This window comes from Pangasianodon hypophthalmus, chromosome 5, assembly GCF_027358585.1.
Source record: "Pangasianodon hypophthalmus isolate fPanHyp1 chromosome 5, fPanHyp1.pri, whole genome shotgun sequence".
In the NCBI taxonomy this organism is placed as follows: Eukaryota; Metazoa; Chordata; class Actinopteri; order Siluriformes; family Pangasiidae; genus Pangasianodon; species Pangasianodon hypophthalmus.
The window spans coordinates 27,021,511-27,044,789 of record NC_069714.1 but is presented as its reverse complement, the minus strand read 5'-3'; the positions used below and the strand labels follow the sequence as shown (position 1 = coordinate 27,044,789).

Here is a 23,279-nt window from a genome sequence, read left to right as displayed (position 1 = left end):
AGCAAAAATCAGTTATGCAGTAGCTATATATTTATAAATTACACTCAGTGACATGACAACAAAAACACTACAAAGAGTGAAAACATACCTTTTACTTTCAGATTTGCAGAACACTTTGCATTAGCACCCTGGAAAGAAACTTCACCTGACTGGGGCACTTTGCAGTTGTATAAAGTTAAAGTGTGCTTAGCTCCATCCTCAATGATTTCAACATCCTGTAGAAATAAAAATATTATGTATAATATACAGAAAAGCTGTGTGTAGCTGAATACAATGATCACAAAAATTTTGTCTTTTTTGTAAATGTTTATACCGGTGACTGAGAAAGAACGTCTCCTTTCAATTTCCACTGGCCATGGACATCATCCTCCGAGAGTTCCACTTCAAAACGTGCAGTTTCACCATCATACAGCTCAACACCATACATGGGACGAACAACCTTAATGTCACGAGCTGGAAAAGAATAGTAGTGTAAAAATAATAATACTTATCATGCAGCCCTAGCTACACTAATTGAAAACAATATTTTTAATGCAGAGGTTGGTCAGGTGACTGAATTATTATCAGTATGAGTAATGACTGTATGAGTAATGGCTAATATCACACATACAGCATTTTTCCATATTTCTAGTGGACTATTGACCAATCAAAGACAACATGAGCTGAGAAAAAAAATACCAAAATGCTACTTTTACAGTACTTTTGTATGAGCTACATGGTAAACCATTACTGAAACTATAGGGAAAATAGGAAGGAGGTCAAAACAAAGACAGGGAATCACAGTGAGGGTAGACACACACAAAAGAAGAAAAAAAGGCCCCAAAATGACAGCCCATTTTCCACACAGCCCATTGCTCCCCATGTGCATCAGTAAGCCTTGAGAACACCCCACAAGACCTACAGGTTTGGAGATGCTCTGACCCAGTCATCTAGCCATCACAATTTGGCCCTTGTCAAAGCCGCTCAGATCCTTACACTTGCCCATTTTTCCTGGTTCCAGCAATCAACTTCATGTATGTGTGTGTGTCTGTGTATATATATATATATATATATATATATATATATATATATATATATATATATATATAAACAATACTTGTGTGTTATACTTGTGTGCTTTGTGTGCTATCATAAATTTTAATAATGGTGGGTTATGATTACTACCACTGTAACAGTAACAAAATAATAATTAAAAAAAATCACTGATTTTTGAGAGCCACTGCTATATACTGTTGTACTTACCTTCAATGTTCACAGTGGCCATTGTTTTGTCTGTTCCACAGTCACATACATACTGGCCCTTGTCTTTGTTCTCCACTTTCTTAATGTGGAGGATTCTTCGGTTACCCTCAACCTTCATGGAAACCATCTTTGAAGCCTTAATTTCGATCTCATTATGGAACCACTTGACTGGAACATCTTTGCTCAGCTCACAGTCAAGAGTGACTTCATCCTTCTCAACTGCTGTGTAGTCTTGAAGTTTAACTGTGAAGTAGGCATCTCCCTCTGAAAACAGAAATATCAATGAGCTAAATTGCTTTTTCGAATGATCTCCATCACTTTAATTTTCAAGTTCTGAATAAGACAAGAGCAAAAAAAAAAATCACTGCACTGGAGGTCAGTAATTACAATTTTTAATATAGCAACACCCCCACCAAAAATATTACCTAGTACTGTCAGGTTTGCTGTAGTTGATATTCCTTTAGCCTCTGCTGTTATTTGGCAAGTATCATCTAGTGTGACTTCTTTGATTTCTAAAATATGTTTCTTTCCATCAACATGGGTAAGCACTGTTCTGCTTGGATGCAGTTTTATTTCATTTTTATACCAAGTCACTGGCACATTCTCATGAGAAAGCTCAATTTCAAACCAAGCAGTTTTGCCTTCCTTCACAGTTTGATCCGACATTGGTGAGATAAACTTCAGTCTAATACCTTTAACACACAATTAGTTGAGTTAAGTAATATCATGTGTGGTCTGGATGATCAGGCACCTGAAATATTATGCAACAGCTTGAACCATGACTTACCCTCCACTGTCAGTTTAGCTTTTGATGTTTTGCTTAAGACCTCAATACTGTAATCTCCCTCATCATCAAATTCACAGTGGTTTATAACCAACATGTGTTTCTTTCCATCATCAATGATATCATATTTCTGGTCTGATGATATAATATCAGATCCTCTATACCACATAACTTTAGACACATCTTTAGTGATGGTACACTCAAACTTTGCTTGTTTCTTTTCAGGTACAGTAACATCCTTCAGTGGTACTATGAAGTCCATTTCAATTTCTGGGAATTTAAATGAAGGTTATCAAGACGTATTACTTACAGACATACATACATTAATAATTTCTTTCTCTTTTGTTAATCAACATACCTTTGACTGTAAGCATTGCACATGTGATGGCATTCAGAGCTTGGTATGTTACTTCTCCCGCCTGATCAAGCTGAACATTTTTCAAAGTAAGAAATCGCTTCTTTCCCTCTGCTCTGATATCACATGTCTTGAAAAAGAAACAAAAATTGAAATGTGTCCAATATCACAGTTTATCGATGTTCACTGTGTAATTATCAAACCCCCTTTTGCAAATGTCCTACCGGTGATCTTGTTAGAACCTGCCCTTTAAGTTTCCATTCTCCGGGCACATCATCCTCTGAGATTTCAGTATCAAAATTGGCCTCCTCTTTTTCAACCACTTCCACGCTAGCAAGGGGTTTTAGGATCTCAGCTTCACGCTCTGTATTATTATTTTAAAAAATTATACATTTTTATATTACATATAAATTATTTTATATATATGTGTATATATATATGTGTATATATATATATATATATATATATATATATATATATATATATATATAATTTGTAAATTAAGAGACAATTGTAATACTATCACAAACCTCCAAGTGTCAGTTTTGCTGTGTATCTACGGCCTTCCACTTCAATGGCATACTCATCAGCATCATTTGGTTGAGCATTCTTAATAGTCAGAGTGATGTCTTTTCCCTCCTTCTTGACTTCAGTCTTATCTGTGGGCTCATTTGGAATCTCTTCATTTCCCTTGAACCACTTCCAGTTGGGAGTGTCTTTGAAGAGCTCGCACTTGAAGGTAGCAGTGGCCTTTGGTTTCACATGCTGGTCCCTCAGTGGTTTCACCAACCAGTCTCTGATGACCTCTGCCAATAAAAAAAAAAAAAAAAACAGGTAAACAGAATTTTCAAGCATAAGTAGATATACAATATTAATAGGCTCCCTTGCACTTACCAATGATTTTAACATTGGACTGAGTTTTGAGATTTTCACACTCGCATGTGTAAACGCCAGCATCATCATCATTTGCATCCTGGATTGTTACAGCACGTTGCAGTCCAATAACATTGATGGCAATCTTGCCAGCAATTTCTGAAAGTGGCTCTCCATTCTTCTTCCAAATCACATCCCTGTCTTTGCTTAACTCACAAGTCAAGTACATGGGCTGCCCCTTAATTACAGCAACATCCTCTTCCAGGTTCTTTGTGAATTTCACAGGCAACTCTACAAAAAAGAAATACAGAACAAGATCACCCTTCTCTATATTCACTATTTTTCCCTACAAATAGAATGTAGTTGTGCCCTTGAATTGTGTAGATTGCTTTCACATTTATTAGTCTGTTTGCTGAGTCTGAATCAGAGAGAAATAGATACTTCTATTTGGTTTGGTTTCACACTGCACATAATGAAATGAACCTAGAAGGGGGGGAAGGGCCATTGCCAAAAAAAAAATTGCTGAAGGATGTGTGGGACTGAAAATGTACTCATAAAACTCTTTCCTTTGTTTAGAAATGCAATAATAAAGAGATAACCAAACCAAGTGAATGTAGAATTCATCAAAATCACCCGAAAACAGAGAACACAAATTATATAAGTAAGTAAAACATATAAGTTTTTTGTTTGTTTTTTGCATCCATTGTTTAATTTTTCTTTTTGTCCATCAATCATAATACTGTGAAAACAGTGCATTCCTGCAGAGCTACAGCTCTGACCTTTGGCTCGGTTTGTGCCTTGCAGCTCAGTTTATCAGTTCATATTGAAAAAAAAAAAAAAAACTGCTGCAACCCAAAATACATGCACATTTGGTTTACTTCCACCAATTGGTCTGATTCAGAGTCTAAACAAACTACGTAAGTTCAACTGGAGGCAGACTGTGACCATCTCACTCAGACAGTCTCGGACCAGTTGTTTTGGTCCACACCCTAGTGTGATTGCTGCGTACACACCTGCACAAAGAACCACACAGAGGGGAGAACACACAAGTGTTCCATTCAAAGGGACTAAACACTGCATATATGAAAACACATTATTATATATTACCTTCAACAATAAGTTTGGCAGTGGAGGTCTTCTCTTTATTTCCAAGCTTGCCAACGCATGTGTATTCCCCTGTGTCAGACAGCTGGACATCAACAATAGCCAGTTTGCGGTCTTTTCCATCAGAAGTAAACTTGTACTTTGGACCCTCCCTTAGGTTGCTTCCATCTTTCATCCATGTAGTTACAGCAGTAGAAGGAGAAATCTGGCACTCAAACACAGCAGAGGAACCAATAGACTCAGCCTCCTGCAACACAATGTCTTTAAGCTCCTTTACAAACTTCAGAGGAACAGCCTTTAGCGTGTATTCAAATGGGGATTGTCCTGGAGGTTTGTCACCACCAGCACCAGGTTTCAGTCCTCTTCCACGTCCTGCATCACCAGGAGATGGAGTTTGTTTTGCTATAATGCAAATAAAGGGGATTGTTAAACATTTGTCTACAAGTGGTGTTAAAGAAAGGCATACATTAAAAAGAATAAACAAAAATAAGAACTAAAAAAGACAATAAATACAAAAATAAGGCAGATAGACAAACGAATGATAGGGCAAACAGAATAAAAGAAATGGTGCATGAACTATGAATAACAAAAACAGCCAATACAGTGTGAGCGCAATTTTATTTTTAGCAAGTACAATAATAGAAAATCACTAATAGAACAAGAACAAGGAATATTGAAACATGACAAGAAGTGTAAAACACAGAATATAACATTTGGAGATTAGACTTGGCTGTATCACTCAAGGATTATAAAAAGTAGACATGCTTGTAAAAGCATGTTTGTGCATGTAAAATGAACTGGCAAGTTATGAGGATGTGTCGAAGGAAAGATGAAGTAAGCATACAGAATAAGGGGACAGCTACATAAAAAAGCATTATAAATTTGGGTGAGACATAGTGTTTTAAATGTAGTAAGAAATCAATTGTGACAAATATACAGTTGAAAAATAAAAAGATGATTATGGATGCTGGATGCCAGTAAAAAAAAATAATTAATTAATGACTTATGCCACCTTTTGCCTGCACATGACCTCTGGATATGATGGTCCCATACCAACGTATTATAATTTTTTACAATGGTCACAAAGTTAAAGTCTAAATCTTTAGCCTACTTTAAATGAATTTAAAATAGAAAAATGTTGACAATTCACTTACTCTATATAAATTTTGACAAGTATATGACGAACTGAAGTTATTTTTATTGCTGTAATGCTTACTAGCTAACACCAGCTAGTTAGCATGCCACAACCAAATATATCGGTTCAAAAAATTCTTAAGAATTCATTACTCAGTTTGACTAATAACACATATGTAACAATAATATGAATGACTACTGTGTAGATGGGATATAAAATGCAAAACTGCTAATGGCTCAAACATCCGCAGCCTTGATCAGATTCAAAAATTTGCATCCATAGATAGTAGGTGCTCCTGGCTTCCCCTTTGTAACTCTCCACTGAAAATGAATTACGTACAGTCTGTGTTTTTTTTGTTTTTGTGTTTTGTTTTTTTGGCAAATGCATTTAATGAAACATCTTTATATCTTGGATTCGAATGTATTGGAAAATAAACTATGTATACTGGACAGATAATGAAACTTCTAAAACACTTACGTTTCAGTCCCCGCCCCCTCGCGGCTTCTTCTTTTGGTTTTCCCTCTGAACAAAATTGTCAAAAATAAGTTTCATTTCATGGATATGCAGATGTGCATTACTAGCAAATATGCATAGCATTTATATGTAATTGTAACAATAACGACAGAAAGGGAATCTTGATGAAATGGAAATAAATATAGGGTATGACTCATGAGGATGATAGTCATGCCACAAATGAATGAAATAATAAGTTTCATTAATGTAACAAAAGATGGCACCCATGGATGTACCCCCATGGTTAACTCACAATATGGACAAACATACATTTAACAAGATGAGAAGATGTTAAAAGACAACATGCATTCCATAATAAAGACTGACTTATATGAAGACAGACAACATTTATAATGTTTTTCATTATGGATATGAAGATGGAAAGGATGATTATTCAGGGTACAAAAAAAGATTGGTTTCTGGAGAATGGGATAAAAGACTGGGATAAAAGGACATTCACTGGTGAGGAGCCACAGTCACCCTCTCACCTCGTCTACCTCCTGGTATCCCAGCAGTCTCAAGTGCGCCTTCTTCCAAATACTCTGTGTCTTCAGAAGCATAGCTATCTTGAGGAGAAAGCTCCCATCCCCATGCCTCATCTTCCTCCTCATCTCCAACCTCAGCCATCTCCTCTTCAAATGCTTCTTCTTCCATTTGTGTTGAAATTTTTCTTAACTCCACAACTCCAGGGGACAGCTCTTTTATTAAGGGAATCTCTTCACTTCCCTTTACTGCAGGAATTTCTTCAATCTTTTTCTCCTGGGGTGAAATTTTCTTAGGTACTGCAGGAATTTCTTCAATCTTTTTCTCCTGGGGTGAAATTTTCTTAGGTACTGTAGGAATTTCTTCAATCTTTTTCTCCTGGGGTGAAATTTTCTTAGGTACTGCAGGAATTTCTTCAATCTTTTTCTCCTGGGGTGAGATTTTCTTAGGTACTGCTGGAATTTCTTCAATCTTTTTCTCCTGGGGTGAAATTTTCTTAGGCACTTTTTTCAGGATAACACTTTCAATTGATTCTTTGGGGGAAACCTTTTCAGGGAGTGGTTTCTTAGCCACACCTACACTTGGCTTTCTTTCCAGTGGAGCTAGTTCAGTTGGTTCTGCTTGAGTCACCTTGGGTGAAGGAGACTTTTTAGGCTCCAAACCCTTCTTTGCAAGTTCAATGGGTTTAAGTATAACCTCTTCTTTCTCAGGCTCCTTTGGCAAACTGCCCTTTTTGATCACTAGAGGCTTCTTCTCATCCTCCTTCTTTGGAGTCACCTCCTTTTTCACAGGAGTTACTTTTTTAGGAAATTCCTTCTTTTCTTCTTCTTTAGGTACCACAGATGGCTTCTTTTCTACTTCTTTTTCAGGAATTTCAGCTTCTTTTTGTGGAGTTTTTGGTTCCTTTAAGAGTTCTGTCTTTGACATCCGACTGGGTGGTGATATTTCTATTGGCTGTCGTTCCTTGGGTTCAGGAGCTTCTTTTTCTTCCGGTGATCCAGCTGAAGGCTTCTTTGTGAAAGGCTTTAGCTGAACCTTCTCAGGTTCCTCATCTTGTTTTGGGATCCTTTTGCCTTTCCACAATGGTGTATCAGGCTCTTTTGCCTGTTCATCTTTTTTAGCTCTATCAACGGGTTTATGTACAGCCTCATCTGGCATCTTCTCGTCAGGCTTAGGAGGCTCTGTTGTTTTCTTGGTGACCTCCGGTTCTTTTTGCTCATCAGCTTTTTGGGGTTTTTCAGCTTTCTCAAAACTAATAGGTTCTCTGCCTTTTTGGAAAGATACAGGTTCTTTTTCCGTTGGTTCTATTTTAGTGTCTTTTGCTGGTTCAGGCACTGGTTTTCCAGGTTTTTCAAAAGGTTTTAATTTTACTGTTTCTTGTTCTTTTGTTTCAGGCAGTAATTTCTTTATTTTCTTCAAAGCCAGGTCAGGCTCCTCGGGCACATCTTGTTTTGGAATCTTTGCTATTTTCTTCAAGTCTGGCTTTTCCACCTTTTCTTCCTCTGTTTTTGTCTTTTCTGGTTCTTCATCAGGCTCCACTGATGTTATTTTGTCTTTTTCAGGTCTTATTATTTCAGTTCTCTTGATACGTTCATATTTTTCAAACTGCCTTTCAGCCTCATAACTCTCAGTAATTAAAATCTCAGTGGCAGCTTCAGCATAGACCTTCTTGATTTCTTCATGTTCTTCTGGTGAAGGTTTGTAAACCTTCTTCAATTTCACTGTTTCTTGTTCCTCATGCTTGTCTTTGGAGATCCTTGTAACTTTCTTTAGAGTCGGCATTTCTAGCTTTTCTTCCTCAGTAATAAGAATTTTCCCTTTAGATTTGAAAATTTTTCACATTACATACTGAACAAAAGCTAAACAAATATAATCAAAAGCCGACACGACAAATACGGTAACATGTAATCCAGATCATTTGGACATATAAAACTTTAAAAGGACATGACAAACAACATAGATTAGGACCAACAGAACACAATATAATAGATGACAATACAATAAGATACAAAAAAACATAGTGTCAACACCTATGAGAAACATATCAAAAAGTATCTTAAAAGATTTAGATGCATAATACAAAAAAATGCAACTTCTAACATGGCAAAAATATCACTGAGAGATATGTCACAGTTTCATTCTTACCTTTTTTCACAGGTGTGGGTGCAGGTGCAGCAACTGGTTCCTTTTCACCATCTGATTTAAAAATATAGCCACATATAGTTAGAAACAGAGGTTATAATGAAGATAAAGAAAAGAGATGGATGCATGTCAGTTGCATGCAGGGGGGACTGAATTATGTATTAATGGCCACTTCACAAATGGTCGGTATTCATTAAAGTCTTCCGAGTTTTTGCACACCAACATGTTAACAGTGGTGCTTTACACTGTTAAGTGGTGTTCACTTTCAACAAAAAAGTGAAGAACTTTGACCTGTAAGAGGGTGAAACAAGTATGGGTAAATTAACTGTATTTGGATTGTCAAGGTAATCCACCTCTGATACCTTTAGGTTGTTGATCATGATGTATCTGATCTTCTTTTGCAGTTGGTTTTGATATACTGGGTTCTGGTGGTGTGGGTACTTCAAAAGAATTTAAAAGAAATGTCAATGAAATGTCACAAGAATATCATATTTAAGATAATTCTTCAGCAAGTGATCCAGTGAGAGTTAAATCTTCTGCTTGTTCTGCTACCTGGTGTCTCTGTTATCTTCTCCATGGTCTTAAGATCTTCAGCCTTCTTCCTCTTCTCTTGAACTTGAGACATAGTGTACACTAAGTTTAAGAATGCTTCAGACATAGCTATGATATAACTATCCATGTATGTAAGAATATTTTAAACCTCTGATGAGGCTAAGAAGTGGATAAAAATAATTAAGAAAAAAACTATGCAAATAGTCCACTAAGGTGCCACTCAGTTGACTTAAGAAGATTCTTATTTGGAAAATGAAACATCTCTAAGGACGGAAGGATTTAAGGAAGGAATTTCAGGAAAAGCTGTCTGTTTACTGGCTTGGGTGGATGTTTTGCAGTTGTAGCCTTCTCAGCTGTTAGTATGTTGAATTTTTTTTTTTTTTTTTTTTTTTTTTTTTTTTTTTTTTTACATAAAATGCAATTAAAATGTGAAGAACACAAAGACAGTCACACAAGCCAAGCAATATATTTAGCACCTCAGATGAAGCTTATACAAGATCAAAAGCAAACAACATTAATAACATACAGAAACATAAATTTAAGATGACTGAATGATTATTCAGCATTAACTAATAAAAGTCCCACTACCTTCAACAGGAGGAACTTTCTTTGCTTCCAGCACAACTGCAGGCTCTGGTGGTGCTTCTTTTTTAACTGTGTGTCATTCAAAGTACAGAAAGACAATTAAAGATCCTATTAACACGCAGATTAATTTGCATTGCCACTTCAGAGATAAGTTCATGTCAGCTATTTACACACAACCATGTATTCAGGTTATAACACATGTATACACAGACACAGAAAGACTGACAGAAAATATGTTAATGCTTCTAACAGAATGTACGCATATATAGGATGTTATAAATAGGTGAAAAAAACACACACAAAAGGATATGTTAATAACTAATGGAAAATATTAACAAGAGGTGAGATTTAAGACAAGATAAGTGTAAAAAGAGTAAAAATATAAAAATACCTTCAACTGGAGATATTTTCTTTGCAGGCTCTGGAGTTGGTTTCTTTTCAACTGTGAAAAGGTATGGCCAGATTATCAAGCCATATATTTGAAAGGGGATTTTCAGATTTTCAAGAAAAAATAAAACAAATTAAGAGAGACCAGAACAAAATAACACACCTAAAATAATACAACGTACAGTGTCTGATCAAAATAATTTTGTACCTTTGGGAGCAACGTCCTCCTTTTTCAGAGGAATGGCTGGCTTTTCTGAAGGAGCCTTCTTCTCTGGTTCAGGCACTTAAGAACATTACATATAAAATAATGTTAGAAGTCATTATTGCTTCAAAATATTAATATGTGAATCCACTGAGTGATCCAGTAGTGAGAATTTCATACAAGTGAAGTGACTCATACAGACAGTGAAAGTGATGGGAACAGTTTGTTTTTCAGAAGAAAAGGGCTTGGTTTTAACTAATATAACAGGATAGTGTTATACAACCACAGTCAAAAGTGTGTATGGACCATGTTTCAGTCACTCTATCACACTAACAAGACACAGTGAGACAGTTTGATAACGTAACATCTCTTTGTGGTGTTAAATGTGCGCAAGAGTGGTTATAAGAGTTCTTGATACAATAAACACGCAAGACCATGTCTCTAATACCTCTCACTGGAAGAGTAAATTCATGCTGTTGTATAAGATCCATCTTTGAGGTAGGCTTCACTTTAAGCATGATTTCTTTTTTGTCCAAAGAGTGTTCTTCATAGTCTTGGGTAAATATTTCACTGCATGGAAACTGTTCGGTTTCATCCTTTGGTGTTTCAAAGGGTTTCAGTGGTTTAGTGGAATCATCTTCCTCAACATCATTTCGGCATTTCAGAAGACTTTTAGGCAATTCACTGGTTTCATATGAGGGTAATATTACATCCCCTGATTGAAGAGATTTCTCCTCCTGAATATATCTCTTATTTAAGTAAGAATTCTCCCTTTCTGTTTGCTCTATGGCTTTGAATGGTTTCTTGGTAATTTCGTTTTCACTAATACTAGATATATGTTCTAGTTTTATAATATTCTTCTCATCATGTGGCAAGGGCTCAGTCTTCTGATCAGAAACTCTCAAAATAAATGACCCATCATTGTTTGACAAAGCTGATATCGTTAATGGTAAAGGTGCTTCTTTCAAAGATTCATTGTCTTTAGGTTGTACAATGTTGGGTACTTTGTGCGTCTCGCTGTCTCCTTCCAAAAGTATTGGTTCTTCTTTTCCTGGAACGGCTCTCTTTTTCATATCTTCTGCAGAATGAGATGACTTCTTGATTTCTTTTACAGCTTGTTTGATAGGTTTCACAGAGTGATCCTGTGTAGGCTTCATTAGATATATCTCTTTAGGAATGCTTAATGCTTCTGAAACAACATTGCCATTAAATGTGTCTGTTTTAGGCTGACATTTTTCCTCTTTAAAATTAATCTCATTGACAGAATTTTTTGCTGTGGACTTTTTTGGTGCCTCATAGAGATCTTCCTCCAGATGTAAAGATTTGTGCACTTTAGTAAAAGTGATCTCCTTGTTGGGAGATACTGATTCCTCCTTTAATGAATCACTCTTTCTCAGAGGAGTACTATGTACCAATTTTGTATGTGCTTCATCCTTTTCACCCTTTTCTCTACATTCTAAATTGATTTCTTCACTTTTAACAGGTGTATCTTCAATAGGATTATCATCTACATATTTTGGCATATCAGGAGACACAACATCTATTCGTTCATCAGAAATTTGAGGATGACTAATCATTTTCAGATATGTTTTATTTTCTTGTGCTGGTAAATATGGCTGAAAAGTACTGCTAGGTTTAATGATTTTAGTGTCATCAAAGATAGATGATGGACTGTCTCTGAATAGCACATGCTCTTGTAATACTGTTTGTTCAATTTCTTTTGGAAGCCAAAATTCATTCTTTCTAAGGCTTTCTCTTTTTGTTGTGTCCATAGGCTTTTCATCATCTATTATCCTGCACTGAATATCTGCCTGACTCTCTGCCTTGAGAATGTCTTTTTGAGGAATATCTTGTCTTTCATATTTAGTTCTTGCATCTGTCAAATTGGGCTTACTTTTTTTAAGATCTGACATGCCTATCTGAGCAGTTGTTTCAGGTTTGGTAGCTATAAATTTGACCCTGCTGATTGGCTGGACATCTCTAGTTACTAAATCTTGATCTGTTAGTTCTACTGAAGCTATATTTTTTGCCAATGGCATGTCTCTTTTTGATGTTACTAAAAGATCCTTTAGATTAGAATCAGAGTAAATATCATCCTTAGATAACCCTTGAATTTTGCAGGCTAAACTTTCAGGTTTTTCACTATCAACCAAGGAGTATAATGTGCTTTTTGAGCTAGCTTCCTTTCTTCCATGGTCTTTCACTGGTACATTAACATTCTTTTGAATATCCTCCTCTATACTATGTTCCACTGCTTCTTGTTTCCCTACTATTTCCATACTTCTAGTACTACATGGAAGGTTCTCTAATTGTGAGACCTGATCATCCTCTAAACTATTTTTATTAGTGCTGATCTTTCTCTCTAAAACACCCATGGCTTTCCTTATACCTTCATCTTTTTGGTTACAGTCTTTTCCAATTTCTTGAATATTTTTCATTTTATCACCAATGGATTCTAATTTGGAAGATTTTTGCTTTATTGAAATATTTCTCTCTGCCATTTTCCCTTTCTTAGTACCCCTCTGATTATCTGATGAGATTACATTACTAAGAGATTGGAAAGGAATTTGATGATCTTCATTGACATGTCTATCGAAAATGTCTTGTTCCACTGTACCCTTCCGTCCTCCCTTTATGGATCTGTTTTTATTAAGAGAAGCCTCCTCTTCAATGTAGTTGTCTTCAATTATTCTCTCAAAAGACACTTCTTTTGGCTGTAGATGTTCTTCTTCATAAGAAGCTTTTTCAGTCATAAGTGACATGAATGGCGTTTTCTCTGTAAGTACCAGAGATTGAACATTTGTCTGGAGATTCAAAGATGATGCTTGCAGTTCTGAGATGTGTATCCAGAAGAAAATAAAACGTTTTTAAGAGGCACATATTATATACTACAAGTTGCCAAAAAAAAAAAAATTATATTATGTATTTTTGTACAGTCTTGATAAGTTTAAGTTTAAGACCAATATAAGTCATTATCCAGATAAGTCATTATACAGGATCTATGGGTCAAAATACCTCTTTTGGTTGGTGTCTCTTTTCTCTGAGAAGTCATTTCAGCTACAACAATAGATTTGGGTAAGACTGCTTCTGGTCTCATGCTGACATGTGTATCTTTAAAGGACAGTAAGGTTTATAAGAAAAAAATATTTATGTATTCAAATTCCTGAGTAAATATTCCAAATGATTTATAACAGGTATTTTTCTGTCATTTTAAAAATAAATAGATACATAAATATGTTTCTTTCATGTGCTACAGTATATATATGCTAAAATTAAATCCTATAAAAATGATTAAATGAGATGAAATTAATGAAGAATAAATAGATTATTTGTTTACATTAATACACATTCTCTTTTTTGTTTGTTCTCACTTTCGCATGGGTCACTTAAAAACTCTTAAAGTCCAATCAAAGCACACACATGCAATGTACATAAGAAGTCATAAAGCAAAAGAACAAAGAATGAAAATCAAGAGGTTACTGAAGAAGATAAAGATGTTTAAAGCTCATGCTCTACCTTGGGCTTGTTCGACCTTCTCTGGAGAGACAAGAATTGAATCCAGTTTTCTTGGCAGCTCTTCTTTTGGCTCCAAAAGAACTTAAAAGATTTAAATTGCTATTAGGTGCAGTATCAAGAATGATGCATAAGAAACCAATACAAATACACGGGTTAACATATAAGATATCACTCTAGCGAATGAAAAGATTTTGTGAACAAGAAAAGTGGGAGATTGACACAGGCTTATACCCAGTTAAGAGCCGGCTTTTGTATGCCTGATTAAGAGTATGTACATGTAAGACAACATGTAACGTGGAACAGTAAAGATTTATATTTAAAGAGTTCATTTTAAGAAAAACATATAAAGATAAGAAAGATAAGGCATTAATTGCCATTGTACCTTTTGCAGCAGTAACACCTTTTTGGAAAACTTCTCTGTCATCCTTTGCAGGAATAAGAGTATCCTCTTTCTTATGAGGCACAAATTCTTTTTTCTTCAGAGAAGGAGTAGGTTTTTGTTTAAGTGGAACATCTTCCTCCCCTTCAGATTTAATCCCAGGAACTATCACTGTTTTTTGAAGCTGAGGTTCTTTTTCAGAAGAAACAACCTCAATCTTCTTAGATAGAAGTTTTTCAGGCATGGCTGTTATTATGTCTGTTTTTTGTGACACTGTTTCTTCTTTCTTTGGAGTTATAAGATATTTTGTTTCCTTTCCAATATCAGGTGTTATCTCAGGTTTTTGAGGTGCTAATTCTGCTTCTTTCAAAGTTAAATCAATTTTCTTTTTAAGTAGAACCTGTTCCTTTTCTTTTATTTTTGGCTGTTGTGTTACAGTTAGCTGTTGATGAGCAAATTCTTGTTCTTTAGAAGTTATAGCAAATTCCTTCTTTTTGAACAGAATATCTTCCTTTTCTTCTACTTTTGGCACAGGAGTTTCCTTCAACTTTTGAGTTGCAAATTTGTCTTCAGAAGTTAAGACATGTTCCTTCTTCTTAAGTGGAATTCCATCCTTTTTCTCTGTTTTTGGCACAGGTGTTACCTTAAGTTCTTGAGGCTCAGTTTCTTCCTCAGAAATTAAGATAAATTCTTTCTTATGTAGAACACCTCTTCTTTCATCTATTCTTGACAGAGGTGCTAACTTCAGCTCTTGAGACAAGTTTTTTTCCTCAGAAGTTAAGAGAAATTCCTTGTTTGTAAGTGGAATACTTTCTTTTTTGTCTGTTTTTGGTACAGGTTCTACCTTATGTCCTTGAGGGTGTATTTCTTCCTCAGAAGTTAAGGCAATTTCCTTCTTCTTAAGTGGAATACCTTCCTTTTTCCCTATTTTTGGCACAGTTGCTAGCTTCAGCTCTTCAGGCAGAATTTTTTCTTTAGAAGTTTGCACAAATGCTTTCTTCTTAAGTTGGATACCTTCCTTTTTCTCTATTTTTGTTACATGTTCTGCCTTAAGTTCTTGAGGAACCATTTCTTCAGAAATTAAGATAAATTCTTTCTCATGTAGAACACCTGTACTTTCATCTATTTTTGACACAGATGCTACCTTCAGCTCTTGAGACACGCTTTTTTCTTCAGATGTCAAGACAAATTCTTTCTTTTTAAGTGGAATACCTTCTTTTTTCTCTGTAATTGGTATAGGCACTAACTTAGGTTCTTGAGGGACCATTTCTTCCTCAGATATTAAGACAGATTCTTTCTCTGTAGGGGGAATGTCTTCCATTTTCTCTGGTTTCAGAACAGGTGTTACCTTCAGTGCTCGAGGTGCCATTTTTTCTTCAGAAATTAAAATAAATTCTTTTTTCTTAAGTGGAATAATTTCCTTTTTATCTGTTTTTGGTACAGGTTCTACCTTAAGTTCTTGAGGGACCATTTCTTTTTCTGAAGTTAAGACAAATTCTTTCTTGTGTAGAATATCTGTTGTTTCTTCTATTTTTGGCACACGTGCTACCTTCTGTTCTTGAGACATCATTATTGCTTCAGTAGTTAAAACTAATCCCTTCTTTTCTGTCTTAGGCATGGTTGTTATTTCTGCTTGTTCTTTTTTAGTTGAGATGACTCCTCGCTTATTGAGCCTTATTTCTTCTTCTTCTGTTGTAGGCCTAGGAGAAACTTCATCTTTCAGTTTTGCTTTCTTCTGAGAAACCTCAGGTTGCTTAATATCTTTTTTAGGTAAAACAGTATCTCTCTGTTTGTCCTCTGGTTTATAGACAGGCACAATGTCTGTCCTGAACAGTGACATTTCCTCGACATCTTTCTGTCCAGATATGTATGAAGAAATCTCTTGCTTCTTGAAAGGTTCTTGCACTTTAAAAAAACATTGAAATTAAAAAGAGTTCTTCTATGTGTCACCACACTCTTCAGTACTATAAGAGTTTGGCAGTGCAAATGTTAATATTTGTCATGCCAGTAAAGCAACTTTTGAATCTGAATTTGAAAGAGTTTTGAATACAAAAACAAGAACAAGACACCGGACAAACACAGTAATTCAACAAAGCGCCACTTGTTTTCCCCATAAGAGCGTGGCTAATAAGAGGACAAAACAACACAGACACATGCACAGAAGATATGCTGACATAAAAGTCATGAACTAATACCTTTTTGAAGAGATATTTCCTTAGGAACCACAGTGGCTGGTTTTGGTTTAGTAGGCACTGCTTGTGCTGGTTCGCGATGAGTTGGCTTTGGTTTCTCTTCTTCCACATGAACTTAAAATGACACATATTGTGGTTTTAAGTTACACTTAAAGATCAAACATAAAACAGGCAGAATGACAGAGGATATGCTTCCAAATCAGAAGCTAGACAAATTCACAGCACCACACAATAAGTAAAGACACTAAAAGTGTTTGGGACAAAATTAGACATTAACCAACTAAGACAATATCACTAAGAGACAAAAACTACCTTTTGGTAGAAGCGACTCAGGTTTCTTCTCAGGTGCAGGTTTCTCTGGCTTGACTTCAGGTTTAGGCAGAGGCTTAACTGCAGGTTTGGGTTCAGGCTTAACCTCAGGTTTAGGTTCAGGTTTGACCCCAGGTTTGGGCTCTGGCTTAACCTCAGGTTTAGGTTCAGGTTTAATCTCAGGTTTGGGTTCAAACATAACCTTAGGTTTGGGTTCAAGCTTAACCTCAGGTTTAAGTTCAGGTTTAACCTCAGGTTTGGGCTCTGGTTTAACCTCAGGTTTAGGTTCAGGTTTGATCTCAGGTTTAGGCTCAGGCTTAAATTTAGGTTTGGGCTCTGGCTTAACCTCAGGTTTAGGTTCAGGTTTGATCTCAGGTTTAGGCTCAGGCTTAACCTTAGGTTTGGGCTCTGGCTTAACCTCAGGTTTGGGCTCTGGCTTAACCTTAGGTTTGGGCTCTGGCTTAACCTCAGGTTTGGGCTCTGGCTTAACCTCAGGTTTAGGTTCAGGTTTGATCTCAGGTTTAGGCTCAGGCATAACCTTTGGTTTGGGCTCTGGCTTCACCTCGGGTTTTGGCTCAGGTTTGACCTTAGGTTTGGGCTCAGGCTTAACATCAAGTTTAGGTTCAGGTTTGAACTCAGGTTTACGTTCAGTCTTAAGCTCGGGCTTGGCCTCCAACATGGACTCGGTGACAGGTGTAACTTTGGGTTTAGATATTTGAGGTACAGGTGTTACATCCTTGCGGTCAGGAACAGCTTTCTTTTTCCTTTCTTCTTTGTCTTCTTCTACTTTAGGGATATGTGTGATTTCTTTCCTGAACAATGCTATTTCTTCTTGCACTTCCTCTTTCTCTGCAGGTATATATGAGGGAACCTCTGGCTTCTTGGAAGGTTCTTGTACTTTGAAAGAACATTGAAGTTTAGCACAATGCTTTAAGAAAGCACTGTTTTAAGAGTTTTGACACAATCAGTATAAAATGATAAAGGAGAAGAGATATTTACACAATGATTCACAAGATTCACATACATGGCATTGCCTCTTTGTGTAATATTACAGCATACTGTGCAAATGACCATTAAACTAATTATGTTAGTGCATGATGACTGCAAATGCATTTAATGCTTGTTCATTTGATTTAATTCACAAATTTAATTCAAAGTTTATAACTTTAACATTGTTTTAACGATTGGATTTTACTTAATTGATGTGTTTATTATTTGTATAGAAGAATTCTTAACGAGAAGAAAACAAGGACAACAATTCAACAAGCAGCCACTGAAAAAACAACCCAAAATTTTCCCCATAAGAGCGTGGCTGATGAAAATCAAATCAACACACTCACATTTACAGCAGGACATACACATACAATTATCATGTACTAATACCTTTTTGAGGGACTATGTCCTTAGGAACCACAGTGACTTGTGCTGGTTCTGGTTTGGTTGGTACTGCCCTTGGTGGTTCTGGTTCAGTTGGTTTTGGTTTCTTTAACTCCAAAGGAACTTAAAAGAAGATATTTTTTTCTTTTAATTCACAATTCATAAAAGTAGACACTGTGACAAAGAAGATTCACTTCCAAAGTGGAAGTAGGACAAACATACAGCATCATACAGGGCTAAAGCACACAAAAACACAGCAGTAAGCTTGAGTGACAAAAACTACCTTTGGCTGGAGTTGGCTCAATTTCCTTCAGAGGTACAGGCTTCAGTTCAGGCTTTGTTTCTAGCTTCTTTTCAGGTGTAGGCTCAGGTTTGGCCTTCAGCATGGGCTCTGGTATGGTTTCAGGTACTGATGGAGGTTTAGGTGTAGGTTCTTTAGGTTTAGGCTTGGAAACCACAGGTGCTACAGCTTCTGGCACTTTTTTATGCAACACAAAATGTTAAGAAGCTGTAAAACTTTGGAAACAATTATTTTAACAAGGTTGGACAATATTTTTGTGAGCCATACAGGAAAAAAAAATACATGCTCTGTACAACAGATAAGAGACTCGACAACAAATATGAAAAATCTGATCACAACACAACATCAAAGACTATATATCAAACTAAAAAAAAACAGTACAGAGCAGAATAGAATCAGAAAAACAAAAGTATCATTACAAAACACATCAAATAATTCCACTTTGTTTTGACAGACAGAAAAAGACCACACTCTGTGTCATAGTAGACTGTAAACAAAAATATGAAATGTCAAAGATATAACAAAAATGTAAATGAAAACAAAAACTATACACATACTGTTTGACTAGTAGAAGGTAAAAGAGTGGACAAATACCTTTCTCAGGAGCAACTTTGGTTGGCTGCGGAGCAGGTACCACTTCGCGTTCTTTTAAGATATCGAAAGTAGAAATTCACAAAGAAAAAATTTTACTGAATTTAATAAAACAACGAAATCTTTTAAACTTGTATTTCAAACTTACAAACATCTTAGGACAAGCATAGGACTAAAGAGTTCAAAAGTTGAAAGAGTTAAAATATAAAATTTCATATAACTTCACACATATCTTACAAAGGTCAAATCAACAAAACTTTGACAAAACAGCACCAGAGCTATAACATGAATAAATGACATTGACAATATTACCTTCTTTAGTGGGAAGTACTTTTGGTTCTTCTACTTTGAGTGGTATGACTTTTTCTTCTTTAGGTTTCTTAGCTTCGGGTACTTGAAAATGTTTTCCGATATATTTTTATTATTAGTGATGAAGGATCATGCATTTAAGGTAGCCAAAGACAAAAATACAAGAGTTAAGAATGAAAAAAAGATCCACTCAAGAGACTGGACAAAAAGACCCCAAAAAAATTGTAAAGTGATTTGGTTGTTTACAACATTTTACTGTACAACATAACATGGAGAATTGTGTATACCTTTTACGGGTGCTTCTATCTTTTCCTCAACTGGTGTACGTTTCTCCTCTGGTTTCTCAACCATCTCAGGAACTTAAAGAACAATTAATACATTAGATAAAATCTACAAACTTTGGGTTCTTGCATGAGCATTGTTAATAAATTATTTAGCAGGCCACAATGACATATTTATCTTTTATGTTTTACAGACAGACAGACAGAAAGAACTTATCACAAATAACATAAAAAAGAAAGAAAGTAATCAAGAATAACAGTAAGCCAAAAATGTAGCAACTATGATAGTGCATATGAAGACAAAACAAATACAAAGGATGTTAACTAGACATAAGACACAGAAAAGGTGAAGATGACATTAGCATGTTTGCTAGTGATGCCTTGATACCGATACTGGTCATGGGTATTGGTATGATACCATGCTCATTAACTCATGTTCATAAAAATACTTCTATACCAACATCCAGTACCTTGAGATAGTATGTAATGTAAGCCTAGTGTACATTGCAACACTAATGAACAGACAACATGAAATGAGAGCAATCTGGATGTATTTCATGAATAATGATCAAAGCAAAGCAGACTGCAAACCTTTCTCTGTGGAATACAAGCAAGCTGATAAAAAAAGCATCTTACTGCCTTTAAACTGCATTTTTATAGAGCAATATTTTATAAAGATTATAAAGATTGAGCGCAAGGTGCAGTGAATTGCACACATACAAAGGAATTCACAGGGGTGGAGCAGTGAAGCGAGCATGCAGAGAGACTGGAGCACATGAGAGCACTTCAGGTCTGTGAACACTTAGACATTCATGCTTCCTTTCACCAGTTTTTACACTTTGCTTGTGAGTCAAGGTCCAATTCATGGCACATTGTGCTCATTTTTAGTCACCACACTCACTGAGACTGTTCTATGCACTCAGGTCAGCCAGCACTCAACACAAAAATACTTGGCACAAAGAGTTCATTGTTAACAGCACAAGGCAGCAACTAACATAAACAGAGCTAATTAAAATGTTCTGTGGCATCCATGATTGTTCAATAAGAAGTTGGTTACTCATTTCAAATCAATATTGACATCAGTATAAAAAAAAATAAAAATGAAAACATGTACTTGTACTCAGTTTGGGGGGGAAGGGTATTGATACATCCCTAATGTTTGCCAACACACAGCAGCCAACATTCTTTTATCACTGAGTACCTTTGGTTGGTACTTCTTCTCTCACTCCAAGTGCCTTCCTCTCAACAATCTCTTCCACAGGAATTCTTGGGGCTGTTGGGACAGAAAATGTACTTAGAATAATGTGAAATCACAAATGTTTTAGATAACACATTTAGATAAGATAAGGAGTTGGATGACATGGACTATGACAAACACGTACACAATGATGAAACACAAATAACACATGGGTAAGATCAAGAGGAAAATCTTATGTTACACAGAAGAGGATGTTACACAGAAGAGAAGAACACATCACATGAACTTTGGTGAAGAAGCACATAGCAAGGACAAACACAGAAAAGGACATACAAACATACAAACATAGAAAAGGACCCAGTATGAGACACCTTGGAGAATAATCAGACAAACACAAATGTGAACCCTGTAAGTAATAAAGTTTTATGGAACAAACACATATTTTTGGTGAAAATCAAAGAGGGTTACTTTGTACTTCTGATTTAAAATGAATGGATGATAATGGAAAGCTCTCAGTGATACCTGTAACAGAGATTTCCTCTACTATCCTTTCTTCTGCTCTGTACTCATATTCTGGTAAAGGGTGAGAGTTCATTGGAAATGTTTACAAAGGAACCAGGTAAATCGTCAACTTCATTTGAGTATTTTTAGTTTTTAAATCTGGTGATGTTAATTGGTTATTTGTAAACAGTGCCCCAATGATGATGCACACATACATTCACAATCTCATACTAATCATTTATATTTATATTAATATAATGGAAAAGCAGATGAGGGTGATTTTGTTAATATTGATGTGGTCCGTTTTAGTGGATGATCTTGTAAGATAATGAAGAAAGCTCAAATATATGGTATACCTTGAATTTCCATCTTTTCTTCATATTGATAGTATTCAACAGATGATTCAGCTTTCAGAAATAAAGTATCAAATTAGTGAGGAGTGTTTATCAGAATTTAGGATTAAACTAAATTTATATTCAAGTCCCTTTCTTACCTTCGACAGTAAATGCAGATGGTGCTTCAGGGACTTGTATTGACGAGTCAGGAATATCTGGAGGGTTTTAAATATTAATTTAATTTCTAGGAAATATAATTGGAATATAGGATTCTTATGATAGATGTAGCATAATTAAGTTTACTATGTAATGGTATAATGGGCTCTTTGAACTAAAATACTTACCATAAGGTACCCTTCCTACATCAATGTCTGTGAAAGGAGGTACAGTAAAATAGTGTTATAGACATAAATGCACTGGAATATGCACTGTCTGTGAATACTAACAGGTGCTAACAAGTTTTTACAGACCTTTCCCTGACAGGTAAAGCTCTGCTGTGCTTTTGGCTTCGCCTCTGGGCTCCAATCTGACAATCACTGAATATACGCCTAAAGAATTTTTCATCAGATTAGTTGAGTCTGTTTTGAAACCAGATGAATATTAAGATGAAAATCAGAGAGATAAAAAATGGAATCCAGCAGGATTTCAGCTTGACAAACCTTCATCCGCCGAAGTTACATTGCGGATAATCATAAAGTGTCGTCGGCCTTCGCTCCTGAATGTGTACTTTGGGCTTTCTTTAAGCTCCCATATGTCCTTGTACCATGTTACAATTGCATTGTCAAAGGACACTTCACATTCAAAAGTTGCAGACTGTCGTTCCCGAACCACAATGTTCTGGATGCGTTTAGTGAAATGTATTTGCTCCGCTAAAGAGAGATGACGCAAGTTTGATGGTTAAGAAGCCTGCTCTGCTTGACTTAATGTATACACTAACATAAAGACTTTTCATTAAGGTTTTTCAGTCATCTTTAAAGAAAAAAACATCAGAATGCTCTTCAATTCTCCATTTTCAGTTATCCATGACATCCATACAAAAAATGAAGATGGTTCAAACATTCAAGAGATGAGTGCCAACACAAGACTTTCACAGATGATGATGGAAGAGGTTAGTAGATGGTCTAATTTTTTATATGATAAAATTGTGAGTTTGATGACATGATACACACCTTCAACCCAAAGATTTGCAGTTGTTTCAAGGTTTTTATATTTGCAGGTATATTCTCCTTGGTCTTCAGGCCTAACATCTTTAATTGATAGCTTCTGAGTGTAATTGGCCACAGAATATGTGAACCTGCCATGAGGCTCTAAAAGCTTTCCATTTTTAAACCACTGAGCCTTTGCATTAGGTATGGAGAACTGGCATGTGAGTGTACAGGTTTGGCCTTCCTTACCAGCAACATCCTCCATGTGCTGTTCCACTTCACCTTCTGTAACAAAAAAGGAGTACACAATAAAATCCCACATTCTTAGCATCGAATGGAGAGATGTTTCAAAATGTAAAAATGTTAAAAGTTGATTGAAATTAGGGCTAATGCCTCCTGTTGAATCTAAATATAAGCTTTTTTTTGCATAGATAGCCATAAACCATTGTTTATCTGAAGGATTTCTACAATAAATAACCGCATAACTG

At 35.8% G+C, this 23,279-nt stretch overlaps 1 protein-coding gene across 15 annotated transcripts in view; it reads right to left on the bottom strand.

The window, feature by feature from the left end:
* Positions 1–23,279, bottom strand: part of ttn.2 (titin, tandem duplicate 2) — a 174,588-nt gene that overhangs the window by 86,484 nt on the left and 64,825 nt on the right. The window contains exons 78-114 of one of the 15 annotated variants that reach the window (XM_053233883.1): positions 22,816–23,076; positions 22,306–22,515; positions 22,117–22,194; positions 21,991–22,017; positions 21,805–21,861; positions 21,668–21,718; positions 21,333–21,383; positions 20,814–20,885; positions 19,619–19,690; positions 19,335–19,415; positions 19,026–19,076; positions 18,414–18,608; positions 18,137–18,253; positions 16,757–17,650; positions 16,448–16,558; positions 14,256–16,157; positions 13,874–13,954; positions 13,373–13,468; positions 10,806–13,190; positions 10,364–10,438; positions 10,160–10,210; positions 9,772–9,837; positions 9,184–9,246; positions 8,994–9,071; positions 8,635–8,685; positions 6,495–8,306; positions 5,971–6,015; positions 4,362–4,760; positions 3,276–3,545; positions 2,912–3,187; positions 2,606–2,745; positions 2,385–2,511; positions 2,030–2,296; positions 1,668–1,934; positions 1,243–1,506; positions 314–453; positions 89–215 (exon numbers count right to left, since the gene is read on the bottom strand). In XM_053233883.1, coding sequence (XP_053089858.1) covers positions 89–215; positions 314–453; positions 1,243–1,506; positions 1,668–1,934; positions 2,030–2,296; positions 2,385–2,511; positions 2,606–2,745; positions 2,912–3,187; positions 3,276–3,545; positions 4,362–4,760; positions 5,971–6,015; positions 6,495–8,306; positions 8,635–8,685; positions 8,994–9,071; positions 9,184–9,246; positions 9,772–9,837; positions 10,160–10,210; positions 10,364–10,438; positions 10,806–13,190; positions 13,373–13,468; positions 13,874–13,954; positions 14,256–16,157; positions 16,448–16,558; positions 16,757–17,650; positions 18,137–18,253; positions 18,414–18,608; positions 19,026–19,076; positions 19,335–19,415; positions 19,619–19,690; positions 20,814–20,885; positions 21,333–21,383; positions 21,668–21,718; positions 21,805–21,861; positions 21,991–22,017; positions 22,117–22,194; positions 22,306–22,515; positions 22,816–23,076 — 11,310 coding nt within the window. The remainder of the gene's footprint in view (positions 1–88; positions 216–313; positions 454–1,242; positions 1,507–1,667; positions 1,935–2,029; positions 2,297–2,384; positions 2,512–2,605; positions 2,746–2,911; positions 3,188–3,275; positions 3,546–4,361; positions 4,761–5,970; positions 6,016–6,494; positions 8,307–8,634; positions 8,686–8,993; positions 9,072–9,183; positions 9,247–9,771; positions 9,838–10,159; positions 10,211–10,363; positions 10,439–10,805; positions 13,191–13,372; positions 13,469–13,873; positions 13,955–14,255; positions 16,158–16,447; positions 16,559–16,756; positions 17,651–18,136; positions 18,254–18,413; positions 18,609–19,025; positions 19,077–19,334; positions 19,416–19,618; positions 19,691–20,813; positions 20,886–21,332; positions 21,384–21,667; positions 21,719–21,804; positions 21,862–21,990; positions 22,018–22,116; positions 22,195–22,305; positions 22,516–22,815; positions 23,077–23,279) is intronic. The other 14 variants (XM_053233885.1, XM_053233884.1, XM_053233886.1 and 11 more) reach the window with 14 other exon arrangements.